Source organism: Carassius auratus, chromosome 19, assembly GCF_003368295.1.
Source record: "Carassius auratus strain Wakin chromosome 19, ASM336829v1, whole genome shotgun sequence".
NCBI classification, from domain to species: domain Eukaryota; kingdom Metazoa; phylum Chordata; class Actinopteri; order Cypriniformes; family Cyprinidae; genus Carassius; species Carassius auratus.
In genome coordinates, this window is record NC_039261.1 from 29,050,193 (window position 1) to 29,069,917 (window position 19,725).

General features: G+C 37.4%; 1 protein-coding gene across 3 annotated transcripts; it reads right to left on the reverse strand.

The window, feature by feature from the left end:
- ago3b (argonaute RISC catalytic component 3b) lies at nt 1–18,342 on the reverse strand. Of its 3 annotated transcripts, XR_003294553.1 has the most exons (20): nt 17,697–18,342; nt 13,628–13,799; nt 12,608–12,727; nt 11,434–11,643; nt 11,062–11,198; nt 10,684–10,818; nt 10,025–10,112; nt 9,391–9,538; nt 9,136–9,255; nt 8,835–8,978; nt 7,865–7,998; nt 7,593–7,777; nt 7,305–7,464; nt 7,099–7,189; nt 6,696–6,890; nt 6,333–6,370; nt 5,895–6,029; nt 5,686–5,787; nt 5,316–5,515; nt 4,604–4,738 (listed from the first exon to the last, which is right to left on the reverse strand). XR_003294553.1 is itself a non-coding variant. In XM_026290084.1 (19 exons), the coding sequence occupies exons 1-19, from the start codon at nt 17,713–17,715 to the stop codon at nt 4,630–4,632; spliced, it is 2,604 nt and encodes an 867-aa protein (XP_026145869.1). In that variant the 5' UTR covers nt 17,716–18,336; the 3' UTR covers nt 1–4,629. The 3 variants fall into 3 exon arrangements, 2 of the variants coding, with proteins under 2 accessions (XP_026145869.1, XP_026145871.1); XM_026290084.1 differs by lacking the exon at nt 6,333–6,370 and having other exon boundaries at nt 1–4,738; nt 17,697–18,336; XM_026290086.1 differs by lacking the exon at nt 6,333–6,370 and having other exon boundaries at nt 1–4,738; nt 8,856–8,978; nt 17,697–18,335.
- Between the last annotated feature and the right edge of the window lie 1,383 nt (nt 18,343–19,725).

Genomic DNA, 19,725 nt, shown 5'->3' on the forward strand with positions numbered 1-19,725 from the left:
TACATTCAATATTTATTCATACGTGCCATTTTTGTCCAAGACAAACAGTTCAAAAGACATATCCAAGGTTTGCATACATACAGTTATAATTAAAATATTGACAATTAAAAAGAACCAAAAAAAAGAAGAAAAAAAGACCACAATTAGAAGGGCTGAGATAAAACAAGAGACAGATATATATTTTAAAACTGGACAGTTCTGTTATCATTAATATTATTTCACCAAACAAACTAAACTGTTATATCAGAGTGCTGAACATCATGTTGCATCACAATGAAAAGAGTGCTGACTTCGAAGAATCCTATGAAGCTCCTTCAAGATGAGAAGAAGCTTGCATAGTGTGATAAATCTGATACATAATGTGCTGTATTTAATCACAGAAACAGATATCCTCATTTTATAAATCACCAGATCATCATGTTAAGAAATGTAACCGTTGAATCGGTGAAGTTAAATTATGAAAAAGTTTAATATTTAACCCAAATATTAGTGACATTACCAATTACGTTATTGCTATTTCATCATGTATAGAGAACACAGATTTGTCTTGGTTGCTAGAAATGGTTTGAAGACAAAAAACAATAAAGGGAAAACATCACATGGGATGAATTTCCAGGCTTCTTATTGTGTAACCTGACTGGTCAGTGCTTGATCTATTCGTTTTGCAGTCCCAAATCCTTACAAAAAGAAGCTTTAACCCTTGTAGAAAGTTTGGTCCAGAGACCCTGTAACTGGCAAGCTCAGTGATTGAATGTGTTCTTGGCGAATTAAGAGGCACAATCACGCCCACACATACAGTTTTAACACTCTTCAACACACATTATATCATATTAATATAACTTCATACAGGCTTGTTGGGCCCTTAAATATGTTGTATTTTACCTGTCTGAGATCAGCACCATCAGAAAAGGCACATTCCACTTACTCATTTGCCCAAAGGATAAATCTTCACCTCAACATAGTCAGAAAAATAACCTCAAGCAGCAAATACTCTAGGCTTGAGGGAAACAGTTTATCACTTTAGTTCAGACACCGTTAATATGAGTTCAAGAGGGCTTGATGCCTACAGGCATTTTTTTATGTGCTTGTGTGTGAAACATTCGGTTTTTAATCAAACTATTGTTTGAGGCGGTACCTTCATGCTTAAGTCAATAAAAGTAATAAAGTAAGAGGACTGAAGGTTCATCACTTTGTGAACTACATAATTTAGCTCATAAATACCATAAGACAATGCAGATTCTTCAATGCGAAAAACAAGATGAGAGAGCTCTACTAGTCAATAGTCTATTGCATATTAGCCCAATTTATATTAGTCACTATCATGATTAAGATCACGGTTACCATCTTTTGCTTATCTTTCATAGACTTTGTTAGCAAAAATAATTGATATGCATTATGCAGTTCTGTTGTTTAAAAATATACAAATATACTTCTCCTCTGAATTAAAAATGCTTTAAGGTATCCGCAGTCCAGCTTTAAGCCAAGAGGTAGAGAGTGTTGCGTCACAGTTTCACAGGGAGGTGCCATTTAAGCCACACCTAGAGGACTTTTTATTTTTAAGCGATTTAGTCCTTGGCAACTTGTACAAGTGGCTGTATAAGTGGCCATCTAAAGCCAAACATGCATACGGGTGAAGGTACTACTGATCACTCCCCTTATTCAAGTAAGTTCAAATGCTGGTAGCGGCAGAGAAATAACAATTCTCAACGCATCGAAACAAATGAAAAAGAGCACTCAAGACATTTGACATCACCACAAAGATTTTTTTTTACATAACTAAACTCCAGTTAACTCACTAAACGAGATTTTATTTAAACTGTTTGGATATATCATCATGTATGTGGGTTTGGTAATTTGAGTAATTAACAAGCCAAGCGAACAACACACTCTTAACAAAAAATCCAAACAATGCTCTAAAGATCTACATTGTTCAACATACATTAAAAAATGCTAAGATTTTCGCAGTAAATGCAGAGCTGACACATTAGCATAGTTAAGAACCCGGAATCACACCTCTTAGCACCTTGGGCATTTCATCAAATCGGAGTCCATACAGCTTTTTAAGTGCAGCAAAATATGCATGTCATTTCTCAGAATCCCTCTTGTTCTCTCTCCACATATAAAAGCAGCTGTAGTTTATGTAAAATAGCAGCTACACTGGTCAACACACATTTGTGGCTATAGGGCAGAAAGACCACGGTGCCATTCACATTAAGGGTGATGTGAAAGTGTGCCGGAGGCCATGGAGTTAACAAATACAACCCTACACTTACACTACTGCAATCCAAATGCCTTTCCTTAATACTCCCTGCTACCTCTGCTTTCCGAGGCACATCGGTTTGGTCCGTATGGAATGCAGCTGAATATACAGGGGCTGTGAACATGCAGGGGTTTGAAGAGGAGTTAAAAAAGAAAAAAAGAAAAACAAGGGGGTCTGAAAGCTCAAAAGAGTGTTTGAAACTCCAAATAGTTTGTTTGAAAATTTTAACTTGAAGTTCAAAATAAAGTTTGAAAGTTCTAAAGGCAATTTAAAAACTCAAAAGAGAGTGTCCAAATGTTTAAAAGAAAGTTCAAAAAGAGTTTTTGAAAGTTCAAATGTTCAAAAGAATGTCAGAGTTCAAAAGACAGTTTGAAAGTTCAAAAGAATGTCTGAGAGTTCAAAAGAAAGTGCTAAAGTTTAAAAGAAAGTTCAAATATAGCTTTGAAACTTCAAACATTCAAAAGATATCTGAGAGTTCAAAAGAGAGTTTGAAAGTTCAAAAGAGAGTTTGAAAGTTCAAAAGAAAGTCCAAAAGTTTAAAAGTTCAAAAGAAAATGACCCAGCACTTGGTTTATTCAGTTTTATATCAGTTCAACTATTCAAATTGCCCTTAACAACAGAAAGACCTTAATAAAAACCATTTCAATAGCTAAATATCTTTCCAATCCATGTACACACCACTTACTTTAACTATATATTTAAAAATACCCCAACAGAATTGCATTATAGGGATATTTCCTACAAAACAGGCACTTTGTCTCATTTGACAGCAAGGTTTGTCCAAAATCTCTTTACAGCAAACTGATTCTTTCCCATAAAACATAGCCATGAGAGTATCCATCTCCTCTGTAAACGCAACCCAGCATTCTAGCCTTCTAGCACACATCATCCATATCAATTCAAGTTCTCTTACACAATGCCACATACAACAAAAGTTTTTTTTAAATTAAAGCATTCACTCATAAGGTACGGTTTGCACTGTATAATGAAAGTCTACGACAGAGCCGTCAATTATTGGCTTATTGCACTAAAAGGATTATGGGACAGTGTTTGTCAGAGTTCACAGGGCTAAAACGTGAAATAAAGAAACTGATAAGTGTAACTGATAAATTAAATTTACAGATGAGCTATTGACAAATGCAAGTTAAAAGCAACATTATAAATAAGCTGAGATCATAAGTCAGAATGAAATGTCTAACAGTTTTAAAGTTAATATTAATGGATGACGTAGGCCTCAGAGTGGCCTTGGGTGGATTTGATGTGTACACACATCCATCAAATGTGTAATGGTGTAATGTAATGGTCACGCTTTGACTGATTTGAATGCTTGTGTTGTAAGCGCACTCAAAATGAATGAGGCACACAGCATTCAACAAACATACATAAACAATCGACTATGTGGAAACGTTTTGACAACCCTTGAGTTTCAAAGTTCATCTTTTGTTGATTCCGCAGTCCTTAGCTAATCTGTCACTTCTAATTAATGAGCAAGCCAAAGAGAAAGTCGCCAGAAACCGAAAAGAACCAATAGTTCAATGGTAGGTGCAATATTTTCCAGACAGCGCATGAACTAGAAAGTTAACCGAGTTATATAGAATAATTTGAAAGTCTGTGAAACTGGAATAAAAGAGGTTAAGCGCATGTTAAATAATCTGAACAAGACATGGACACATGGAAAAATAGATGTAAAGGAACATATATGGATTTCTGACTGGTTGGAATGAAATTGAATAACATTTCAATTGTCTTTTTTGCAGATACTACATACGATTTTGCTGGAAAAGCATGATTTACTAGTAAAATATAAAGGATGGTTTCAGGTTAGCGCAGCAAGTGTCTAGTGGAGGACCTAAAGTAAGATGTCCTAGTCAACATCGTACTGTGCTCTAGTGGCATTCCTCCAGCATTAGTTCAGACACGCCTGCCTGACATTTTCAACTAAATCAGAAGACACTGATGTTCAACTTCATGTGTGTTTGATTAGTTTTGGAACAAAACTCTGTAAAAGGAGAAATCAAGATGAGTAGGGCTAATCAATCTGCTCCTTAAGAAATAACACTGCCTCATTCACTGATCTAGTACTGAGTTCATCAAGCAAACCTTCTTAAACTTGGTTTTGTGACCTAAATAGGCAAAATTAATAAACAGATGTAGAAATCTAATAAATAATGGTATAGCTGCAATCTACATATTAAAAACAATTAGTAAGCGAAGCAGACTGGAAAGATTGGCTGTTTTTCTATTGCATAACAGTGCTAGTTCCTCCTGTAAGTTCTACATTTGGTTCTCTTTAGCAGCCTGTGATTGGGAGAAGCCCTCCTCCGCTAAGTGCACGATGACCAGCGACTGACAGGTCTGTGGAGGCGGGACTAAGCAAAGTACATGGTCCTCAGAGTGTCGTGATGGATTTGTACAGCTTTGGCCAGGGCCTGGGGGTCTCGGCCATTACTCTGACCCGACACGTGGCTGCCTTCCGCACTGTGAAAGAGGACAAAGAAATGAGCAGAGGCATACATTTACACTATGAAATTCATTTACTTTGACATACAAAGGAGAAACAAATTTACACAATACGCGCACTACCATTAAACTTTTTCCTAAACTTAATCCTAAACTTTTGAAAAAAAAACGTACACTGTACACAGTAGTAAAGTGCAAACATCAGTATATAAAAACTGATTAAAAAGTGTTAACTTGAAACATAAATAAAGAAGAAAAAAATAATTCCTTTTTAAACACTCAAGAGTTGTGAAGATGTCTAGATAAAATACTACTTTTATATGGTATTGCAACACAAATCTGTGACTGGCTGAATCTGAGTCTGTCTTTTAGGTGGTTGGCTTGAATAATTGAAATTCCCGAAATCAAACCATCCCTCTGAATCATTGAAATGAAGAATACTGGCTCACTGTGGCAAAGAAACACCTGCGGCAACCGAGAATATGCAAAGCCTATTCAAATCAAAATGATTGACAGCTTCCAAAATTTAAATCAAATAGAACATTTCGATTTATAGACACAAAGACGGCGACAATCAGGCCGGTAAATCCATCACCTGTCGTGCTCTTTATCCACTAAATGGTAGCGGGCTCTAAAGGCCACTAGGTGGGCATAGTAGGCAGGCGCAGGGATGGAAACGGAGCGGGTACAGCGCACATATGTGTGGCACAGCTGGTAGGTCAAGAGCTGGAATTCATCGGCTGTAAAGCAGTTGTCGTCCCATAGCACATGGTAGTGTGAAGGTCGGCTTGTACCCTGGTTAAAAAGGTTTAATCAATTAGATGAAATGCATTATGTTTAATTCTTCCAAATTGTGTAACGTTAAATGGATTGAATAACTCAATCAATCAAATCATTTGATTTGATAAAACAACAAAAACAAGGCCTAATATTAATTAATACAGTTCTTATGTCTGTGTTCATACCTGTATTCCAGCATGGCTGCACAGATAAAAGTCAAATTCATAAGGATGGGTGATATCAGTGTCCACTGTGGTACCTGCTGGTATGTTACCACTGCGGCCCACCTTTATAAATAATATGAAAAGTGAGTGCGCGATAAATAAAAAAAAAAATAGTAGGAAAAAGTGAGGAAAACATGACAAAGCTTTTAGGAGAAGTCTCTCGTATTCACCCTTTCAGTGCGGTCAGCGCAGAAGAGACGAGTGTGGTGACGCTTCTGCACAACAATGTAAGTAATTCCTGGTTGATATTCCTTCTCGAGGCTGATGCAAGCTTCACGTATGGCCAACAACTCGTAGTACAGCACCTAGAAATAAAGATGTAAAATACAGTTCAAGAATACTAAGGAATATAGCAGGGCTGCATGATAATCGTTATTATTGTAGTCACTTTTTATAAATTTCTTTTTCGATTTCATCAGAACTCCAACTTGAATGGGTTATTTTTCCTCATCTAGATGTATTATATTATCATATGAATGAACACATTAAAACTGAACAAAACAAGTTCTCTCAAAAGCTAAAACATAGCAAACAGCGCAGTTAACCACGTGAAAAAATTACACTTTCATTTAAGAAAAATATCGCAGTGGAGATTGCGCCAAACTTACATTTTTGATAGTGTTTTCAGCTCATCAGCGCTTTTTTTCTTAAAGCAAAGAAATGTGAGCATAGTTAAAAGGTTGGGAAGAAAATGTATCCATTTAGGAGAAAAGCTCCAATTAGTGGACTTTAAACTTTTAAGATCTGGCAACTGCAATCATTAAAACTTGTGGAGTTTTGTTACCGTTGCAAGATGTTAATGTTAAATGAAAATGAAACATTTTCCTGATATATAACCAGCTGGCAAATATCACAATTATGCTTAAATCAAGAGAAATCACAATTAAAATACATTTAAACATCTCATGAGACTCTTTTGACCACATGCAGTGGAAGCTAAGGGAAGAGAGGGGACCTCTGGAGGATCTCACCTGTCTGAACTGTCCCTCAGAAACACCGTCCCTGTAGAAGATGATTCTGGTGGGTTTGTAGTGGGTGGACTTGTAGAACTGGATGAGCAGCTCTCGCACCATGGACGCCAGGTCCTGAATCACCTCCTGTCTAGGCCTCTGAACACGGACGGTAGCACAGTACCTGCTGGGGTGAGCGTCCATGCTGCCCACCACCTGTTCAGCAACAAATATGAAGTGAGGAGAAGCAAAAAACAACAACAGTATTTCTTTGAAATATCCACCCTAACAACCAAACTTTCAGGTCCATAATGAGGGTATGATTTTAGGGTTTGCAAATGATTTTTTTCCTTCACAAATGTGCATAATGTGATTAAATTGTAAAGAACATAACAAAAAGGCGTGTATATGTGGTCTATCTCACAGCTGCAATGGAGGGTTTCTTGCCATCTCCTGCAGGCGGATGAGTGACATCAGCTCCCAGAAAAATGACAGGCTGCTGGAATACAGTTGGGCTGAAAATCAAACAACAAATCCACATAAACAAGGTGTTTGGAACATTTAGGGGCATTTTGTCTTAAACAATGAAACCAAGTTTTCAGTGTAAATGGATTCATTTTATTCTCTTACCGCTGATGGGGAACCAGTATGTTGTTGATGCCACCCAGTTTGACGTTGATCTTGAGACAGAGGTTGGAGAGGGTCTGAGGGGAGGTTTTCACCACATTCTTCACCTGAACGCACTGAGTGGCCATTCCCAGAAGAGTGTCTCCAACACGTTTCACTTCAGCTGGAGAAAGAGAGGGAAGACTTCAGTGCAACAAGTGAGGAGCTCAAAGAACTATCATGTGAGAGCAGACTGATGTGAACTAAATCCACACTTAAATTACCAAATAATATCTGTCTATAAATAGTTACCATAGACAGGAGTCTTCCCAGGTAAAATGACGATGATGAGTTGGAGGCCAGCGTAGGTGTTCTTCAGGTGGCGGAACATGGGCTCCACATTATCTGCACCCTGAGCGTATTTGCAGAAACATGGCTGGCCCTGTATGGGCATCCCTGCATCCTTAGAGATCTTCCGGAGCTGGTCCGTAAAGCCCCTGCAAAAAAGACACTTCAGTATTTCTTTTTTAATTCCATTAATAAATGGTGCTTTGTTTAAGACCAAAAGATGGAAAAAGCTTTACTTGAGAACTTCCTCTCTGCATTGTCTCTGAGTGGCAAAGCAAGCAATGGCCCACATCTTGATCTCCACACCAGTATGAAACTGCTTGCCTCTCATATCCCACACTCCATGACTTGGGGTGGCTACTGTACGATTCTGTAACACATGGATAACTTAACTTGTTGAGATCAAATAGTATATGAACTTAAACAGTGTTGGGCCAAACTTACAGTATATGTACTTTTATACAGCTGTTACAATGAAAAACATCAAAGTTCTCACTGCGGGAGCTCTACAAATGCTCCACAAATGTCTTTCAAGATGACTTTTCGAACTACTTTAAAAAAAATAATAAAAAAAAAAAAAAAAAAAAAAAAAAAGTAATCATCATTAATTCAAACTGCTGACATTCTAAACTTTTTGAATTTCCTTTATACTGTGGAACACAATGGGATTTTAATCTAAAAAAGTCTAATAATTAAAAAAAGAACACCATAAAACTAGTCTATACAACCATATTTCTACTTTTGTGTTTCGGAGCAGTAATTCATACATGTTTTGAATGACATGAGAATGTAGAAAATACTGGCTTTCCATGTTTTACTTCTTAATTATATTTTTGGTAAATAATCCCTAAAAAAAAGGCAAAAAAAATTGTTTTTAAATAAAAAAAAAACAAAAAAAAAACAATAACAATAATAAAATAACTAAAGCACATTAAATGCTACATTAAAAGCCATATAAATAGCCACACACATTCACAAAAATGCAAACCAATGGAATAAAAGATATAGGAAGCAAGCAATCACACACAAGCAACAAACCTCATAGCAATAAAATAACAGCAACTCCTCGAACATGTAGACATTCAAATTAGCACACAAAAATGATAATTAAAAATGTAAAATCAAGCCTCCAACAATGACCAATTTTTAGCCTTCTACTCAAACACAAACACACAAACAGTGCATGATGAAAGGGAATGGGAATACCATAAAGTGTTCAGAGCTCACCCTGCCGCCGTACTGCAGCATAGGGGCGGGCAGGACACGACCCGTCACCTCCGCCATCTCATCCCGCACACGGAACTGAAACTCCTGCACGAAGGGGTCCGAGTTGTAGTTGGCACTGCGCACCTATGTTTTCAGAAAGATTGAGATTTGAGACTGATTGAAAATCCTTATTTGGTTTTTGTCTGGATAAAATGAAGAATTTCTATGATACCAACATTTTGGTAGTGTACATGAAGAAATAGGCCTACTACAGCATCAGGCAGCAACGCACTGAACTCACCAGTCTGCTGATCTCCTCCTGTCTGTCCGGTGCCGAGCGGGCCGTGGCTTTGATCATGGTGGAGGTTTGGTTGTCCGTTAATTTTTTAATACAACGCTGGCCTGCCACAATGTTACACACCTGAGTGATAGAGAGGACGGTCAATTTTGACACCTTGAATTGAAACATCTTAAAAGAGTCTAGACGTGAATCCATAAATCAGTGAAAAGGAAGAATTGGTAAATAATTTAACTGATCAGCTATCTTGACTCTAACCTCTAAAGGAAGGTATGTGTGCTTCTGCTCTTGCCCTACTTGCAGGCAGGGCAGATGGGGGTACTTGAGCTGTAAGTTGTACTTTTCCCTGAAGTATTGTGCCACTGTTCTCTCCACGGTCTCGCCATTTTCCAACTGTAATGGAAACCTGACACAGCAAAACAAAAATTCTAAAAAGGTTAATGGAGACCTGGGGTGATTAGCTTTGAACAATTGTTTTTAAAAAACATTCTGAAAATGTTGTTGTACTTTAAAAGAACAGTTCACCCAAAAATGAAAATCTGATTTTTCAAAAAAAAGTTTGTTTGTTTGTCTGAACATCACTTGCTCTCCAAAGGATCCTCTGCAGTGAATGGGTGCCTTCACCATTGGTGAGCAAGTGATGTAATGCTTCACTATAACAAACAGGACAGTAAATTTGTCTTTTTAACACAGTACAGACATATTGGCCTGCTAACTGAGATACAATAAAACCTCACATTATCATAAGAGATATAACAAGTGTGCCAAATTTTATCATTTTCCCATGTTCCCTTCATAGGGCTGCCATAAACCCCCATTGGACGAGAAGAAGAAGAAGAAAAATCAAAAATCAGCCCCTTCGGGCTTGGCCCCTAATTAGCAATACACTTACGTTTGGTGACTGGCTGGTCGACGAGTAACATTACACACCCTGTACTTCCTCCGCATGGTGCCACAGTGGGTGACCTCCACCTTTAGACCTGATGGGAGGAGAAGATCGAATTTACATCACAATACAGATTCAACTGGTCAGTTTACAGCTCAGAGTATTCTGACTATTTAATACAGTACAGATAAATATTATTCAATATGTTTCAATCCCAGTTACAAATGCAATTTATGCAAAGTTATTTGTAAATAAAGTAGAATTTCCTTTCCATGTTTCTCCTAAATAAAATCGTCACTTACACCCGTCACTCACATCTGTGTGTTTACATATAGAGAGAGAGAGAGAGAGAGATAGATAGATAGATATATATACACACACACACACACGTTATCCCAAAATGTGCATAAAAATGTGTATCCTGGCTACTGATCTATAGCATTTACCATTCATGCATTTTTAAATACTTTTTTTTTAAAGAAGTCTGCATTTATTCGATTCAAAAATTCAGTAAAAAATGTAATATGAAATACTGTTACAAATTCAAACTATTTTATTTTAAAATGTAATTTATTCCTGTGATTGCAAAGCTGAATATTCACGTTGATGTTTATTCAGGATTCTTTAATGAATAGAAATGACTCCGTTCTTCTGTTCACACAAACCTTTGATCTCTTTGGTGAATTTGACTCTGTGGGAATCAGTGAGAGGTCGAGGCTGCTCATCGATGTTGTGGATATCCAGGACCTCACACATGAACTGAATCACAGGTTGAGCTTTGTAGAATGCAGTGGCAGACACTGTGCAGAAAATAAAACATGGTCAGTGTTACACTATTAGTTTCCATTTACAATGCTTTTAAAAGTGGGACTATCTATTTGTCTGACCAATGCCAGATAAAATCGTAATGAAATGAATGAATGTCAATAATGGCATTATTATTTTGGTATTATTTGATCTGATCTTTTATAACCACTGTCCAGATCATTTAACTGGATAATTCAGACAAAAATGGTTTGACCTATCATAAAACTCTGACTTACCATCAATGTTCAACATCATTTTCCACATAGCTGGACGCACTGATTGGTGGAAGCCAAACCACACCTCCCTCCCCCCACCCAGTGGGTGATCATAGCCCTCGGGGGAAGAGAAAAAAGATCGTCCCACTGGGGTGTACCTGAAGTGAGAGAAGACAAACACTGTTGTTACCTGCAGAATAAACATGTGCAGTCCTAAATTATCCTTAGCCAACCGCTTACTGTTTATGCTACACTAATCTACAACAAAACACTTTCAGTCTCATTTCACTAGTTATGCACTGTATTGTTAAAGGCATAACAATCACTTAATGCTTTTCTCATTGTATTAAATGCCCTTTATGATCAGGTAACGGTACTAATGGGAACGCTTACTTCATAGAGGGCAGATGGCGCATAACAACATCCACAGCATGTACGGGATTGGTGCTGATTGGCTTATCCAGGTTCAGAGGATCAGGTGTGCTCCGCCCAGTGAGGACCTCATGCAACAAGTGCCAACTGACCAGTGACACAAACTTAATGGTGACCTTAAACAGCCTGTCCTTCCCACCTTCACCTGGCAAGGTCACATCCAGGTCCACCTTCAAATAGTACACAAATGTACAGTACAATTTTTAACACCAATTTATAAATGCGTTTTATTTAGTCACACAGGTTAAAATAATAAAAAGAAGCCATATGTTTAAGAAGCCATATCATCTAAAAGAAGGATTTATTTCAAACACATTATTAAGTAAATTTGGAGTAAAAACATTATTAAATGAGGTATTTTCATGAGCTTTCAAATGGAGAAGCATTTACTACATAGAGCCATAGTTCTCTGAGAAACTAGGCAAACAGCTTTCATTATCTTATATGATAATGCAGCAGATGATATCTTACATTACATTCCTGCGATAATGAATAAAATATGATATTACATAGTTTGTCATTGAACTACAGTTCTGTGTTGTAAATTCTGCTCCAACTGAAAGCGTGATGTGATAAGTATTACTATTAATCACAGAACCGGCTTTACTGACGAGTTGTGCATGACTATTGCATGCGGTTTATTGCACATCCCTAATTTAAGTGAAATATATTTTGTGCATAGGCCTATATATTTCTTTTTATGTATAAAGTTTCATTCTGTTTTCTCCATCAACAGAAGCGCAGTAGGTGCGTGATGTGACCTTGTTGAATCCGTGTTCTATACTATCCTGCAACTTTTGCTGGTTTCAATACACACAATAAGCTGTATTACATGCCACTCGTTTTCATTTAATTGTAGGCCTAATGCGTGGTGTTTCCTTGGTTAAACTTATTTATAGCTTAGTCAAGGACATTTCACTCATTGGATGCTTCAACGTCGCATTTGCATAGGCTTCTTAAATTTGTGATTGGTGACTGGTTTCTATTTTCGATTTCTGTTTCTATTCCTGGTTATCTTTTGTTTTCGTATCGTAATTTAATTCATTTCCCGTTTTCGTTTTCGCTCCTTGAAACGGTTCAGAGCCCCGCTCTAGGGGACTTTCCACCACTCCTGGTGTCCATTTATATGTCTTACCCCCCTGTGGCAACTGGCAATGGTTGGGCGGTGTAGAGGCTTTTCTTGCCATCATAGACTGGTCTTCTGTCCCCAAAGATTGTCACCTTAAAGTGCTGCACCATGGAATCCACCACCTCCCTAGAAGCCATTACAGAAAGGATCATAATAGAAGTTATTGTAGGTTTAAATGAATAGTTCACCCCAAAATGAAAACTTGCTGATAATTTACTCAACCTCAGGCCATCCAAGATGTAAATTAGTTTATTTCTTCATTTGAACAGATTGAGAAATTTAGCATCATTTCACTTGCTCACCAATGGATCCTGTGCAGTGAATGGGTGCCGTTACAATTAGAGTCCCAACAGCTTATAAAAACATCACACTTATCCACAAGTAATCCATACAACATGACTTCAGTCCATCAGTTAAAACCTTATGAAATGAAAAGCTGTGTGTTTGTAGGAACAAAATTACTAAGGCATTTTAAATTTAAACCATCTCTTCAGGACAAAATACCAATAATAATCTATAACCTGCTTTCTCCAGTGAAACAAGTCCATCCCCCGTTGTCCCCTCACATCGAATCCCATTGACATAATTGTTTAGAACTGTTTTCACCTGTAAACATTGCTTGATCTGTACATCTTTCTCTCCTAATTCAGATTAAATAAATGGAGAAAGCAACATTATAGATGGAGGACCCATATTCTAGCTGAAGCAATGGTTTGAAATAGTCTAACGTCTACACACAAGCTGCCTTTAACTTCACAAGACAAAAAGGACTAGAGTCACGACTATTATTATTATGTTTTTATCAGCTGTTTGGGCTCTCGTTCTGACAGCACCCATTCACTGCAGAGGATCCAGTGGTGACGTAATGCTGAATTTATCCTAAATGTCTGTAATGAAGAACCAATTTTGTCTGTTTCTTTTCAATTTGACTATATAGACTGATCAATGCACGAGTCTCTTGTGAATAAAATGGTCAAAACAAGTGTCACAAACTGTCAATTATTATTACTGCTGAGTGTTTGGCACCTGTTAACACGACGTGGGCACTTTTCGGGCTGGATGTCCACATCGTACAGGTAGACGTCCATTTTGGGGATGTCCACCTGGAAGCAGTTGGCCAGCAGCTTGATGGGCTTTCCCATGGTGCCATAGCCTGGCCTCCGAGGTACGGAGAACAGGGGTGCAGCCCCAACAGCTCCTGTCATGAAAATCAGAGGGGATTTCCATCCATAGGAGTTTTTCTCTAAATGTACCACATAAGTTAGACTTTCAAAATCAGTTAAACTGAAAACTAAAACCACAGAAATATGAGACAAGTAATATCAAATAGCCGACACTGTCATTGGCGCCATCATAAAAATCATAAAATTATGCCAAATCAACCTGCATAAAGTCATAAAAGGTTTTTTTTTTCTCATTTGTCAATATTTACATTTCATGGAAACATGATTAATACCTATATTAATAATAATAAAACTCTCATTCTTGACACTGACATTTACACAGTGGGTGTTATTTGTCTTATCAGGAAATTTCCTCTAAATGCCTACTCAGTGGAAACAACATAACACTCAGAATCATCACACCACACACAATACCAATAACCCACACCAATCATACATGCACTATTGTATAACCGTGAAAAAATAGTCACCTAAGACTTCTAAAGAAAGACTGCAATCAATTTGACTTGACTATTCAAAAGCACACTATTTCATATACTCAAAAAGTGTACATTTCGTATACTCAGTGGAGTCAAATAAAAGGTATTTTCTTTGAGAACATCAAGTAAGTTTAGTTTGTTGAACCTGTTGCAATTTCTCCCGGTCCCAATTTTGAAATGATTCAACAACTTCATGTAATAACTCAAAAGGACAGTTCACTCAAAAATGTAAGTTCTGTCACCGTTTACACAAAAGAAGATATTTTGAAGAATTTCTTAATTCAAATCAACACATGACCAAATGAAAACTGTTTTGGCAGAATCAGCATTTGTTGAAATGGCTGTAAAATAATAATAGTAATGACTATATCAAATCTAAATAAGAACTATTCATATCGTAATAGAAAAGTGCAATAAAAAATATTTTACACTAAAACTGTAAAATTTATAATACTACGAGATTCAGAGATGTATTAGTTTATGTGAAGCAGCATTTATTGTGAACCGAAGAACTCTGCTGCAAACACCAGCGGACAGCGAGCTGCTCACGTGTAAGAACACGACGCTGTACTTCACTTTTTTATTAACTTAAATCACAGCCTACAGGATTTGATAATCAAACTAAGCAGTATCGTCATTTTGGTTTTATTTCGATGAAGCATGCAGGCTTATCTTAGTGACAGAGCAGGTTAGGTGTCTTTCCCTCATAAAAGGCCGCAGGAAAACATTACATAGCCCTATGTTGAGTAAATAACAACCTTCATTGCCATTTAAATCTGCTTTATAAAGAAATATCAGCTGTCATGCTTTTCAATTTTCTTTCACTATGAATATCAGCTCTGACATCACTTTTCTCGCACGGAGTGGCACGCTACATTATCACTTCATGTCACAGAATGCGAGACTGTTATTGCTGTTGTAAAGATGCTTTAGAGGGGGTTTACAGAGCAAAACTATTACTGAGAGGTGTGTAAGGGGAATTCGACTGCAACCGCGTCTCACACTTCCCAAAGTGTCGTTACTATGCCGATGGCACTCATGTGGCTTCTTTTCACCATAGCAACCTACACTAACAACCAATTAAAGGAAGAACAGCTGTTTCTATTCATGTACAATTGATCCTGTAGGTCACACGTGCATTTACTCTACAAAGTTCATACAGAAATCTCACAATGAAACACTTGACTGTTCCGGTCACACACTTTCAGGCTCACATGAGTCCACTTTTCTCACTTTATATGACACCTAGCAGTTTCTTGACAGCGTAGATTAAGAGGAACTTCAGGTTTGACAGTAATGTGGTGAGATCGGTTTGAAAGGCTTTTGTTGGTCTGGTGCTAGGAGTGTAATGCTCACTTAACTGGCAAATAGGTGACTGGAACGTTTACAAGGGTTTCACCCATTCAGAGACCGAGACACATCTCCTTTCATTTAATTATTTAAAGCTAGTCTGGCAAAAGAATTTAAAGTTGTCTGATTCTCATTTAGACAGACAGTTCTGCAAATATATATGGGCTTATATTAATGACACATGGATATATTCTCAGATGTGGCTAAAACAAAGTGTCAATATGGGCACTGTTAAATTGTCAACATTGATAATTATTATTATCTCTGATTCGCTGATTGACAGAAGTGGTCATTCTGCTTAGTGTCAGTTACAAAATCTCCAGGTAAGCAGGTTATATGACACTGTCCTGCAAAGTTCAGCTCTAACTCTAATCAAACACACCTGCCTTTATGTTTCAAGTGATCCTAAAGACCTAAAGAGTTGCGCCAGGTGTGTGTGATTAGCGTTGGAGCTGGACTTTGCAGGACAGTCGATCACTGCTGTGTACAGTGTGCAAATTTTACTGTGACTTTTGGTCAAATTAATTATTATAGGAAGATTGCGGGAAGGAGCATTCTGATCTCTTATTCAAATCAAATTGTAATTTGGTCACACTGGGACAGTTAGCCAAAAGTCACTATGTTAAAGACATTTTAAACAAAACACTAACATTACTTAAATTATTTGATTATTAAAAGGGATAAATAACACTTGTGAAACTGAGAAATACAGTCATAAAAATGGAACTTACTGTATATCACAGAATTTGCCAAAATTTTGATAAATAAATAAAAAGCAGGCCTGTACACTTAATCAAATCATGATACATGCTTTTAGATTATTATAATGGAATTAAAACAGAACTCTGTTATTTGGTGGACCTAATAGAGTTAGCCAAGTGTCAACTAGGCTACTTTTTAAACTAAAGAATAGCTTTTCTTGAAATGTCTAGAATAAAATAAAACATTGTGTGATAAACAATTTTGCACTATTTACACTTCTTAAAAATAAATATAAAATAAAAATAAAATAAAAAATAAATCATTTTCATACATTTAATAACCATGATTTACAGAAAATTTCAGTCAGTAACAATAGAAAAAAAAACTTGTCAGTGATATTTAGAAAAATAATAATTAGATGACATTTAATAACTATTTACGAATCACAGAGCAGTCCCAAAATACCAATTCATTGTGATTTTAAATCTTAACCAATATCCTTCAAACCACTTTAGACTGAGATATCTTTAGAAGTTTTTTAATCACCTAAAATGCAAATAAAATAATAATAATAATAATTTGTTAAGTAAGAATAAGTACGTTATTTAATTTTCGAGAGAAACAGTTATGCAAATAGAGAGATGTGTAAACGCCGACTATTCTTAAAACTCATACATAAACATAAAGTGATAAATAAATCATGATTCGATAAATGTACCTACGATTCACGTTTACCTCCTCAAGTAAACGCAGCGAGTGTGTTTACCGCCTGGGACTTAAGATCTCAACCTCTTCCTTCCTAGGGGCTACAAAAGGTGCAAGGACCCCCAAATACACAGATTATCTCGGCATCTCTATAAATTCGGAGGAATCCACAATGGTTCAAACTTTCTAATGAACTTCTAGTTAAATACAAAATGATTTCCACGTAAGAATCTTACGTGTGATCGTTCAGATTGATAAAGCGGTGATTCTGTGACAGTCGTCATGGAAACGAACAATCAGAAACTCGCCCCCTCCCCCCGGCGTCTCGAGCACTGCAGCACCTGACGCACGCAGCACCTGTGCGTGACAGCTGTGCCACAGCGGCGTGACGTCACAGAGCGAGTGAGTCAGGATCTTCGGCGTAAGCCAAAAAAATCCAAACCCAAAACCATAACCAAACCCTCACACTCATTTGGTTGCTACGCCCAAAACGTACGCGAACAGGGAAACGCTTCTAAAAGCTCGTTCTTATCACAAAAAGCAGTTATTGTAAACTCACCAAAAACGTTTGCTAAGTGATTAAAGTGTGCTGACGGTGCACGTAACAAAGTTAGACCGAGTCAATACGTCACAGTTGAAAAAGAATCCGAAATCGGTCCGAAACCGTCGAGTTACCTGTAGTTCCGATTTCCATTCATGAGGTCTCTGTCCGGATTCTAGCCGGCTCCTGGGGATCAAATAGCGGCTGAAAAGTGTTTGTTTAAAGCCGCTGAATGTCCTCCGTAAGACGAACTACACCCCGGCTCTACCGCGCTGTCGAAGCGGGCCGCTCCGAGGTGCTGCTCCAGTCAGAGGTCCACCCAGACAGTACCGAGTCAGGCAACCAAAAGAGCACGGACTCCCGTACCGTGTCTCCTACCGTATGTCGTTGATCCGTAATTGCTACCAGCTGGCAAGCAAAAAGACCCCGAGGAAAATGGTTTTAACAGCCGTCGCGAAACAGAGTTTGTCAGGAGCCTCGGACCATTCGCGGTGTCTTTCTAAATGCCAATCTCTTAACATTTAAAGACATCCACGCAGATATGAAGTTTATAGATGAATACCCGCTGCCCAGTCGAAAATGTGGGTTTTATTCCAGTCTTTAGTCGGAGTTTGCCAGTGGCCGTTGCCGTCTCATCGACTCCGTCGGTGTGTTACCGGTTTGCCTTGGGTTTACCATCTCTGTACAGTCAGAGTATGTTGCCAGATCTGTACTAAACAAGCAAGTTGGTCTGATAAAACTAACTCGGAACACGTGGCTTGCGTATTTAAAATCAGTCTAAATAATAGTTAGAAATGTATCTTACAGTTTCTTTATTTTTTGAGTCACTGCAAAACTGAAATAACCCCAAACCTGAAATCGCCTTAAAGTACACGGACATGGCAACCCTTAATCAGGGAGACCCACAGGAAATACCAATCGCAGGAAACGCCGTCACTTCCTAGTATAATGTAATTTATTTGATCCACCTTTGATTGTTAATTAATTAGTAGTGCAAGAACAAAAATGACAAATTAACTCTTTATTAAAAAAGTTTTTTAAATAATTGATTTCATGGCGTTTCATGTTTTGTTTATACAAAACATACATACACATACATACATACATACATACAGTACAGACCAAAAGTTAGGACACACCTTCTCATTCAAAGAGTTTTCTTTATTTTCATGACTATGAAAATTGTAGAGTCACACTGAAAGCATCAAGGCTATTTGACCAAGAAGGAGAGTGATGGGGTGCTGCGCCAGATGACCTGGCCTCCACAGTCACTGGACCTGAACCCAATCGAGATGGTTTAGGGGTGAGCTGGACCGCAGACAGAAGGCAAAAGGGCCAACAAGTGCTAAGCATCTCTCGGGGAACTCCTTCAAGACTGTTGGAAGACCATTTCAGGTGACTACCTCTTGAAGCTCATCAAGAGAATGCCAAGAGTGTGCAAAGCAGTAATCAAAGCAAAAGGTTACTTTGAAGAAACTAGAATATGACATATTTTATATTATATATAAATTATGAATTTAAATACATACATGTAAATACTTTCTAAATATATAATGTATGTGTGTGCTAGCTATATATATATATATATATATATATATATATATATATATGTATGCATTTAGCAGACGCTTTTATCCAAAGCGACTTACAGTGCATTCATGCTATCAATTTTTACCTATCATGTGTTCCCAGGGAATCGAACCCGCAACCTTGCGCTTGATAACACAATGCTCTACCAATTGAGCTACAGGAACACTATATATATATATATATCTATCTTGCTATTGCATGCTGTAAGACAATAAGGATGAGTGCCATCCCACCATGGTTATTCTTTTTTCCTATAGTAAATGGAAATAAAATACATTTTAAAATCTGCCATTTATCAAAATTTTGAACAGTATATAGAAACCAGGTATGAAGATACAATACAGATATACAGATATGCATCCAAAGATCCAATAACTGGCAAAACAGGTGCAGCTGCATTAATCACAAAATACAATTTCAGATTACCTATCAGTCTTTTCAGATGAAATAATGGCCACTGTTCTAGCACTGAAATGGGTACAGGAAGTTAAGCCACACAAGATTGCATTCCTCCTTGACAAATATCCAGAGTGGAAAATCTGTATGTAGGCAAGATCTTTTAGATGAAATAAA

Coding starts and splice junctions, on each gene's coding strand:
- ago3b (XM_026290084.1), bottom strand. Junction 11,644..12,607: donor TTGCCAGTTGCCACAGGGGG/GTAAGACATATA, acceptor GTACTATTTGAA/GGTGGACCTGGATGTGACCT. Junction 9,539..10,024: donor CGACCAGCCAGTCACCAAAC/GTAAGTGTATTG, acceptor TTGCTGTGTCAG/GTTTCCATTACAGTTGGAAA.